Raw genomic sequence first — 11381 nt, 5'->3', positions numbered from 1 at the left:
GAGAGAGAGAGAGAGAGCTGCTGCAACTTCCCTGCAGTATTTACACATGGTTTATATTCATCTACAGGTTTCGCTCCGGAGCCGAAGGTGTGGCTGGAGAAGGACTTCATTGAGACTTGCTTATAACTATGAATTGGCATTGTTGCCGGTTTACCCTTTAACAAAAAGATAGATTTAAACATTCCAAACACAAGATTTACAAGATACAGATACTAGTTACTCCCTGTGCATTTAGATGTTCTGTCATGTTATTTTAAAACTTCGATAGGACAGCTCAAGATAGACAGGAAAGGGGGAGAGAGGGAGGGGACGACACGCAAGGGCAACAGGTCGGACTTGAACCCATGGGCGCTGCAGCAGAACTTGGCACAGGAGTTACTTTAGTACTGCTGATTTAACAGGAAAAGTTTCATGTTCATCCAAGCCGTAGCAGTGCTCCATCTGTCTCTGAGAATAATGAATGGGACTTTTACTTCCAGAACCAGCTCTATTATTAGATACTTACTTTGACCAGGTACTGGTACTGCTGAGGGTTCCTCTCCAGGCCCAGGCGTCTCAGCAGGTCCTCCTCGCCTCCCTCGATCAGCTGATAGAAAATGTGGAAGTTCCTCTCGCCGTGGTTCTGGTGGACCACGCGGGACTTCTCCAGCAGGTAGTTGATGATGTGGCCTCCCACCGGGGCACCCTGGCGACGGGATAAAGGCCAGGGAGGGACGGGGGAGGAAGGGGAGGAGAAGGAGGAGGAGGAGAGGGTAAGGCTGGGGTACTGAGGTGTGATGTAGGGTTGATGTAACATGCAGGTCGGCAGGGATTTTGTAGTCCATAAGATATTAAGTGTATGTAATTAATTACACTAGAAAAAATCTATGCAAAAACATTAAGTATATTTTTATTGTTAATATAATCACGCAGAACAGAACAGAAGAGTCTGGATTTTTCTTGTTAGGTTTTCAATATGTTGAGGTAACAATATTTTCGGTTCTTGCAACAATCTGCTTCCCTCTGAAGGAAGACGCGTTGGACAGTGTTTACGCTGGTGTAAAGTAGCTGCCAGTGTAAATCAGTCCTGCTCACCTTGAAGTCGAACTGAACGTCCATGTACTTGCCAAAGCGGCTCGAGTTGTCGTTACGCAACGTCTTGGCATTGCCAAAGGCCTGGAGAGAGGATAGAGTGGGAAAAGAGAGAAAGGAGAGGAGTGATGATTGACGGATTAAGGGGTAGAGAGATAACAGGGAACGGAGAGAAAAAAGTGTGATAAACACAGGATGGGAGATGAGGAGGTAGCAGTGAAACAAAAAGCGAAAACCACAGGCATTAGAGTCCCCACAGCGTTCGTCTACGACAGTAGCACAGATTACAGGGCATAGTGTACGCTCACACACTTATACACATCTGGAAAGCATCTGGCTCAGACATGCCAGACATCAAAACAAGTGCTTCTGTAAACCCTAGCACCTCTCTATTGGCTTCATCCTCCAACACACTGCCTTTTAACCAAACACAGAGACAATCACCACTCTGTTCTTTACAGTTCGACATACATTTCCCAAAGAAATGTGGGAGCAAGAAATTGTTGTGACGCTCAAATATATCATATGTGTGTTTTTGCATGCTAGGTATGTTCTGCCAATGTTGGTTTTTCAAAGCACACAGCAATATGAACATGGACTACATATCGATATAGATAATAATGATTTGAATTCAAAGAAAACTGAGCCACAATTCATCCAAAAAATCATAGAAAGCTTCTTATTGCCTCTGAGGAAGCTTTTAGACTTCAAACGCTGCTGGATAATCAAATAAACTGCATCATAACCATCACAGTGGAGGTTAACAAAGATGCTACTAGACTTTATATGTGGCAGATAAATCAATTAACTGGATTTCCCCTGTCTTTGACCCACTGTACATTTATACTGACTGTTGGCAAGTGAAATCAAAGCAAAAAGGAAGCCTCTTTATCAAACAGGCTGTTGAGTGGCTAGTGGTTACGCTGCTATAAGAGATAGTACATAAGAACATTAGGATGACAGCTCTCTGCTATAATAAAAAGATAACAAAACATTATTCGTGATGGTTTGACATTTAGTACTTATTTTGGCATCACAATGTTAGCCTTGGCAAACAACTTATGAGCTCTTCATTTTAAACACAGCTGACAGGGTGATGGCTTTATTTTTAGAAAAAACAAGTAAGCCTCACATTTATCAACAGATCAATATACAAATTATCTACATTGAGATTAGTAACCATTTCTGCAGCCCATCATTCAACAGTGTAGCAACAACAACAAATCCAATGTGCTGAGTAGCTCTCAGTGTGTGGACTTTTCCCTGAGTCTCACCTCCAGCACAGGGTTGGACTGCAGCAGGCGGTCTTTGACGGTCTGCACCTGCTCGCTGGCTGGGCAGGTGACGGCGTAGTACTGCAGGATTTTCTTGGACGCCTCCGTCTTCCCAGCACCACTCTCCCCGGAGATGAGAATGCACTGGTCCTTCCTCTCCGTCCTCAAGGAACGGTATGAGTTGTCTGCCACTGCGTAGCTGCAGGAGTGGAGGGAGACACCGGGTCAGTCGGATGGTCAGCAGAACGTTTACATTATGGAATTTAAAACATTCATATAGCAGCAGACAACTATTTGCTAGAGATATAGTGGAGTCACGGTGTGACAGAGAGATGACTTCACACCCCCTTTGCCTGTGTTGCTATCGCAGCCTCTCTCAGGTGTGTTTACACAGGCGGTCTGCTCCGTGTGCAGCTGAGTAGAGCGACTGAAACTGCTGTTTTTCTCATCTTCGTCTGTGAATTAAGTATTTATTTTGACCAACCAGAGCTGGTGAACAGTGGAACAGTGGATATGACAACCGTTTCTGGTTAAATAGGAGGTGTTATATCTCTGTAGAGGTCCTTTTTATAATCTTCTCGCACATGTTAAGGAATATCGTCACATCTAACTCTTTGAAATAAAGGTTTATTTCGACCAATAACTGCTCGGAAGACTAACAAAGGCAGGTTTAATCATGGACCGCAGAAAGCATTTAAAATTGGTCGGCCCCATCAGCACCGCAGTATCATAGAGAAGGGTAGGCACCCAAATTTGAATGGGAAATGTTTTACATTACATGACATAATTAGCCAATACATTTTTAGATTACCAGAAATTTATTGCTCTGTCATAGGCTAGCTAATATATATATATATAAATATATATATATATATATATATATATATATATGCGTACCACAGACTGTATAAATAAAAAAGTGTTTACCAAAGAATTTGTTTATTTTTGGCATGTCTGTTATATTTAAAAGTTGGTATGGCTCCGGCCCTACCCTCCGATTCCACGGTCCTTGCTTTAAATATACATTGAATATATAAACTTCGATTCAGCATTATTAAACTGAACTGAATGAATGGGTTAAGTAAAAATATGCGTTTTAATAATTCAGAACAGTATGGTAACAAAAGAGACAACTATTCATCAGTCATGGTGATGATGTTCTGTTAAAAAATAGCACTTAAAATCTCTTGGAAAACCTGTGTCTGAACGTAACATGATACTGTGTGAAGATGGAAAGACACTGGACTACCAGTATGAATCATAAAGTCCAGAGTGGAACACAGCCTGTTTTAGTTGCAGTATCATTTGTCAGCACCGCCGCTATCAGAGCAGCTATGTTGTTTCAGCCTGCATGGACACATTTTTGACACCAGACTAATTGGTAGATAAAACCAGCAGCTTGGCCTCAGCTGCATCATACTTTATGTGCTGTATGTGTGTGATATCAGGGAGGGCTGGGGGCTAGGGGGAGGGGGGTCAGGTTCAGGTCAGAGGAATTCCCTCTCTGGGGAGGAAACCTCTTGCCTGGTACCATCATTTGCTTACTTTTCCTTCCACCTCTCCCGCCCGCTTTCACTCTCTAACCCTCCTCCACCTCCTCTCGCCAAAGCACATCTTTCTTTCCACTCAGAGGGAGAGAAAACATTTGGCTCTATGCTCAAGTGTTGAACTAAAGAGAGAGAAAAAAAAAAAAAACTAGCAGTGGTTAGAGCTGAGAGAGATTCTGAAATGTTTCAATGACGCCACTCCAAGTCTCCATAATGCGCTTGATTGTTTTGTAGCTGACCTATGGGATCTGGAAGGGTTTGACAGGGAATTCCCTGACCAGTCCTGTGGCAACTGTTCACACAAACACTCCGACTCATGCCATGACGACGTCTGGCAAACAGGGTGACTGATAGAGAAAAGGACAGTCAGACCATGAGAGCATTGTGTAGCTAACTGACTCAGAGAGTGGCGCTCAGGACAAATATTCCCATGCAGTCTAAACATACACACTGTGACAACATGTTAAGTCATCCTCGGGTAAAATGCTCCAAGAGGCATCAACAGACTCCTTCTTTTAGGACATTGGAGCAAAAGGAGAAAACAGTAAACATGCTGTCCACCATGAATGATGCAGACGATGTTTAGGCCCATCGTAAAAAAACATGTTTCACTTGTAATAGCAAAGAAGTGCAATGAATCATTCCCTCCATCTTCCACTCACGTAGATAATGCTGCATTCATGGGCCGGGAAAAAAATGTAATGCATTCCATATGAGATTGTCCGAAGGGAGGAACATGACAGATAATGATTGTATGCTCTGAAGGATTATTTGCTGAAACCTGCTTCTCTCCTCTTCACTGTGTCTTCCATAATGTTTAAGCAGGTAATTTGACTCTGAGTGTGAGTTAAATTCTGAAAATGTGAAGTTAATGTTTAGCTGTGTACTTACATGTGTGGTGAGACCTCGTAGAAGTTGACTCCACGGTATCGCTCCATGTGGTTCTTGGTGTAGATCTCCAGGTCTCTGTATGGGTTCACTGACACCAGCACTGAACCGATGTATGTCTGATGGAGATGTACATGCGTAACATACAGTTACATTACATGACAAAGTACTGATAAACAGACCACTTATACATTATCAGTTTCATAGACTTTTTACTCCACGTTAGCTGCGTCAGTGTGGGTGTGCATGTAAAGCAACTATACCCCTACACTTTCTTAAGTCATTTTCCGTAAGACCGAATTCAGGTAAAACCAAACAGCTGGCCCTGGCTCCTCCAACTAAGACATAACATTTCTTCATGAAGCGAAAAAGCAGTATAGCTGTAATCAACTACAGGAAACCACCCCAAAGGTCAGGGTTAAAATGGTTTAAGGAGAGTCTTAAAGGTCATTCTGTCATGTTTTTAACTGCAAATGACCTCTGTTCCATTATGCTTGGATAAAGTCTCCAAATCTCTCATCAGGAGGGGCAGTACTTGTTCTTTACACATAGTTTTTGAATTAATAGCAATTGACGATTTTTGTCTCTGTAACTGCAATTTTTGTTTTAAATCGACAATTTATCATAAAAATAATAAACATTGGCACATATGTCAGCCAATAAGTAGCAAGAAGTTGCAATAGAGAAATGCAAAAGATAGGCTAGAGGTCATTTAGAAGCATTGTCCCCACTACATAAACTGTACACCAAAGAACAACCCGTTCAGTACATGTTGGTCACAATTCTTTAATAACCAAATTTAAGGGAATCCTTCTAAAAAAGGTTTATGTTACATGTATACGATGAAAACTGAATATTAGCCAATACAGTTTTTCAGATTTTTACTCTCAAATATCAGTATTAATCTAAAAGTAGTAGTGATCTCTCTCACTACAACCACTCACATAGATGAGGTTCTCTTTGAAGCGTTTGCGCAGGTTCTCTATGAAGGCGGCCTCGCTGGTGTAGTTCTCCAGCAGGACAAAGTCCTGCACGCCCACCCGGTCTCTGGCTGTCAGGGCCGACTCCATCATAGCCCGCACCCCGTCACTAGCCACCACCTAGAGGAGGACAAGCAGGGAGCAGAGGGTGGGGTTAGTGACTGAATAGAATAGGATAACCTATGTACTGTAACACTTCATCACTCAAACTGTGCTTGTCCCATGCATCTCACACACATAATCCATCCTCATCAGCGTTAGGAATGAAGGAGAGGACTAAACGAAACTCACAATTAAAAACATAAATCAGTGCTGCACCAACTATTGCTGGTAAAAAAAAAAAAATTGTACAACTTGTGTAACATTCCAACATTATCAAAGAGTGAAAAGCTGGTACAGATGCAGTACAAGCCATAGATATAAAACAAATTTATTTCTACATTACATTACATTCATATCTGGCACAACCATCAGGTGGGAGTGGAATTCAAACTGTGATGCAGGGAGGCCAGCATGAACAGCTTCTCTCTCTGATTTCAGAGTAGATGCTGGAATACATTAAAAGTATTTCTATTATTAAAAATAAAAAATAAGCCAGTTACTGTTTGTAGTATGACTAATAAATAGTCTAGGCCCATATATCTCTATATATCTCTTTCTACATATCCCATATATGTCAGCTTATTGCAGAAACATTTGTACTCATGTTGTCTGACTGTACAAAGAAATTAGACAAATGCCAAAGATGTGTTGGAGGTAATATTTCAGTAAGTGTCACTATTGCACGCTGGCACACAATTCTTTAAAAAACCAATGTGTTTTTGATAAAACATTCACACTCTAACTCATGGTCCACCATTTAGCTTTTTCTGTACATTTCAACCACATCCCAGGGTACCTATCAGTGATGAAGAAGACCATGAGATGCTGCTAAAAGCTCTAGAAAAAGGCAGTAAGTTGACCTTGAGTTCCTGTATTGGCTGGCTGCACTGCGTTGTTGTCTGTGTTGTTTTTAATTTTAAATGTATTGCAAAATTGATCAATACCACACTGTCTATGAGAGGACCATATCCTGAGTTGAATCTAATTCAACAGCTGAACCAGAAGTATGCAAGAATATGTATTCTTCAGGGAATTCATTGAGGTTCAGTGTTCTATGGTTTATATTCAGGCCCACAGTCTCTTTGCCACAACCTCTAAAATCTAAAATTTAAACCCTAGATGTGGGAACAAATTATCATCTTTCATCAGCTTCAACCCAAAAATGTTTGCAATCGGCCTTGGAAAAAACCCCTAATCACTAACACGAACTGAGCCAATGTTTGCGGAGATGTAGAACCATTTTTGTGTGCAGTAAACTTCAGAGGTTCATTAAGTCCTTCCTGTCCCATAAGATCTCATCACATCTTTTAGGACCCCCCTACAGCTTTCATCTTACAATAGAGCACATTCAGACCAATGCCATGAACCACTGTTTGAAGTCTAAAAGCCATTCACAGACCTCACACTGACTCATACGATAAAACGAAGTGCAGATTTTAGATGGTATGTATACCGTCTAGTTTTCTTTAAAACAGCCCCGAAGATGATCTCAGCGGTTCTACAAGTTGAGATGAACCAAACCTAAAATGTGGTTGAAAAATGTGTCACTTCAACCAAACTGTACCGAGCCCCACCCAGGTTTGCATATACCTAAAAATATACAGCGCATGAAGAATCAGAAGTGAAGATAACACTTACATGGTTAAGATCATTGACGCCTTTGCCCAGGAAGCCGTTTTCTAGAATAGAGGCTTGAGTTTTACGCATAAGATTGCGAATATCGCTCATATCCATGTTTAAGACGTAGTGAGTTGGACAGAACTGAAACAAACTCTGGAGCTGGAGGGTAGAGGTAGGGATGGCCAGTGCAGGGACGGGGACAGACACAGCACGCACACAAAGTACAGCAGGTGTTGTTGTTGTGTTATGCAGTACAGAAGTCTTCATCCCTCAGGAGACCACAAAGAAGAGATGGAGAGAGAAAGAGAAGAGAAAGCTTGAGGGAGGAGAGAACTTATTAATTAGCACTGGGTGAGACAGGAGGGAAAAATACAGAGGAGAGAGGTGTTAGAGGAAGGAGAAAAAAAAATAAGAGAAGGAGATGATGGATGCCAGGTTCTGACTCCAGTCCTGCAGCATCGCTCCATTTAAACTGTACTGGAAAGTTAACAATACTCCCTGAAATTCCACACAGCAATTCCCTGAACAACACAGCGCCTGTCTTTTCACTGCACAACAGACACCCACACGCACAACATCTTGATCGGATTTCACACAAGCATGCATGAATATGTTTGATCCTGGATTTCAAAGCAGAACTGCAGTGTCCCATGGTGCTCCACACATGGGGAGAAGCCATGGGACACCGGTGTGGATCTTCTATGTCTGGAAGTCCACAGTACAAGTTCAGGGGAAACAGAACTGACACCACAGCAGGTCCCTATAAACCTAATATCATTAGCTAGCACTGTGTGTTATGTTTACGCTCTTTAATTAACTGAACCACCCCTGTACTTTATCTTTACAGCCTTCCAAAGAGGCAAGCGGCCTGGCTCAGAGGGAGGCTGTTGGAGCTGACTCACCTCTAATCTTTATGATCTGACGATGACTCAAGCTTTCATCGGCGCTTCTTAATCCACAGTGTGTGAGCATGTTTGTGTCCTCACAAGGACACAATGGCACTAATCCAAAGTGTGGACAATTTGATTTCATCTCTTTAGAAGAGAGAAGGCTTTTACTGTTCAACTTTACAAGACCCTGCTCCCAGATTAAAGTGACTATAAATAGAATGTGCAGTGAATATTAGCAATGCTTTTTATTACACATTGGCTACAGTCACTGTAGGCTTCTTCAGCACCTGTAGAGGCTTCACAGATGTCTCTGTCTGAGACTAAATGCCGCTTCGAGGCAAACCACATGTCCAACCACACAAAAAGGGTGGCAAGTGGTGCGGAAAGGAAGCCGACACGCCGACAGAAGTGATAGGTGTGGATAACAATACACCCAAAGCTTAATGGTTTCCTTTTAAATTTAAACTTATAATCCTTAAGCTTTTTATGAAATCAAACCCCGCTTTTGACATTATTTATGGTTAGCATTTTTTCAGAAATGCCCATGACATGTATTTACATTCAGTCACTTCCTCTGTATAGTAGATTTCATTGTTAGTGGCGCTGTCACTGCTACTCTATTCAAATTGCATGATATTCACAGGAAACACTGCATGTATGTAATCCAGTGTTACTTCTTGTAATTAGATCTCAGATTTCCTACTGCTGCTGCTTCACATTAAAGCATTTACATAGCATTCACCTGGGAGCACCCAGGTAGCTCACCTGGTGAGAGTGCACGCACCATGTACTATGGCATATCTATTTATTTTCCTGTCCAATAAATGAAACGAAATCCTATCATTTTCAATTATTTTTACTGACTATTTTATTAAAACAATGTCAGTTTGTTTGTCTGCAGTGTAAACAGATGGACCAGCTGCTCTGCAGTTGTATTTCTGATGTATTAAACAACAATTACTGTTATCACAGTAACCATGGCTGTTGCAAAACCAAGCAGGATTGAAGCATTGGAGTTTATAAAGGAAGGGATAAGTAAACAGCTTTGGAATGCACTGCACCCGTGTGGTATCGCTACAAGTATCAATAATATTACAAGCATTAATACCAGATCTGTGGGTTCATATGTCCCACAACCCACACGTCCATGTTTCTCTCACCCCTGGACGCCATGAGCTCTGGTGACCTATTGTTTCACACATTTCTACAGAAAGCAAAGAAACTGCAGATGTGTGTGTGTGTGTGTGTGTGTGTTGACCCCTGAGAGCTGAGTATGCGTGACTAACTTTCTGTGTTACCAGTCCCTCTCCTCTCTCCTGTCAAACAAACAGTATGTGCACTATTCTGACCATTTTATTATGAACTTTCTGCTGATGAAAATGTTCTGCACTCATTCTTTTTTCTCTGCTGTTGCTGCAGCTGCACACATATGAAACCAGTGACTTCCTGTGTAGCAGAGGGTTTTTCCTGGGAAAGAATTACAAGACAGTGGGTGTTTGGTCCAAAGGTAAGAGAATTCACTGCAAAACTGACACACATTTACATTAAGATGTCATAGTTTATTACAAAACCCTCTGAATATTATGGCGCCTGGGAGGAAAGAAACCAACCCCTCCTCTTCCTCGTCTATACATTCTATCTCTCATTCACCTTCCCTCCTTGTTTCAGCCTCTCGCCCTCTCTCGCTCCATTACTTCATTGTTTCTCAATGCCACTTTGACTGTTTGGCTTTCCTGCGTGCAGTTCCACACACCGGACCTCCACCCGGTCTCAGGAACACGCCAAGTACGTGCCTACCCGGTTCCGACATGTCGTCATGTTTTCCAAATCCTGTGCAGCAAACAAGGAGGCTTGAAGGGAGACCTGAAGAGGTACAACTCTCTGCTAAGACCTCCAGCTATACTAGTTGGAGTTGTATGAGTTTCACAGCGCCGGTACCAATAAATATGTCAAAAAAACTGCAGCACATTATTCATAGCAGCGATTAAGAGTGAGTGACTGATTGCTACATTTTTCTAAAGGCAAGTATTGGCCCAGTATATCAGTCTAAAACCATCCAGTTTTGAGTATTTCTCCAAACCTTTATGTTAGCATGCTAACACGCAAAACTAAGATGGTAAACATGGTAAACATGGTAAACATTACACCTGCTGAAGATAAACATGCTAGCATTGGCATTATAGCATGCTGATGTTAGCATTTAGCTCTGAGCACAGCCTCACAAAGCTGCTAGCTGTTGACTTTTAGTCTTGTTATACTATTGCCAATATGATACCCGAGTTTTAATATAGATAAAATATTATTTACCTTATTTTGAGGAATATAACCATGTATGTTCAACAAAACACATTGGCAAAATAAAAACTTACATCAGGAACTATCTGATCAAAGAATAAGTAAACAAACTGACAGTTCCAGCTGACAGTACAGTAGTCGGTACTTGACAGACCATACTTTGTGCTACAGACACATTCTCAGAAAATAATTAAGGTTTGATACCCAGACCAAGGCTATGTATGTGGAGTAGACAGAGATTAGAGGTATGCTCATATAATTTGTTTAAAATTACTGCTAGACCACTACATTTTATCAGCATGTAAACTGGCACCTCCAAGAACTGATCCATAAGAATACTGTCCCTCATGCCAGCTAGTATTGTCCCCCACCCTTTTTAATCACTGTATCTTGAACCTCGTGTTTTCTGTACCAGCACCTAACATAGGAGGTTTGTTATTCCTGGGCTTTCTCCTCCCTTTAGTGCCTCCGTCCTCTTTCAAATGACAGGTTGAAAATGCGACCACATCTAAGAGAAGCTTAGAAAGGGGGAGAAAGCAGAGGGATTTTTATCATCCAGCCAGCCTGTGAACAATAGCAGCTTGACCTTTACATCGCCTCGGGTGCGCGCACAGAGCTCAGATGTCACACTGTTTATGTAAACCTCATCTAACCCGCTGCTTTCAGTGCACCACACAGTGCTCATGATGGAAGCGTGGGCGGATAATGATGAGA

General features: G+C 41.8%; 1 protein-coding gene across 1 annotated transcript in view; it reads right to left on the bottom strand.

Annotated features, from left to right (window-relative positions):
- Positions 1 to 11381, bottom strand: part of LOC118341280 (unconventional myosin-Ic-like) — a 60196-nt gene that overhangs the window by 20653 nt on the left and 28162 nt on the right. Inside the window, 5 exon segments of the mRNA XM_035679496.1 lie at positions 506 to 685; positions 1075 to 1155; positions 2346 to 2544; positions 4784 to 4899; positions 5725 to 5880. Coding sequence (XP_035535389.1) covers positions 506 to 685; positions 1075 to 1155; positions 2346 to 2544; positions 4784 to 4899; positions 5725 to 5880 — 732 coding nt within the window.

This window comes from Morone saxatilis, unplaced genomic scaffold (assembly GCF_004916995.1).
Source record: "Morone saxatilis isolate NCDOM2014 unplaced genomic scaffold, NCSU_SB_2.0 Contig8, whole genome shotgun sequence".
NCBI classification, from domain to species: domain Eukaryota; kingdom Metazoa; phylum Chordata; class Actinopteri; family Moronidae; genus Morone; species Morone saxatilis.
This window is presented reverse-complemented; position numbering and strand designations above follow the sequence as displayed.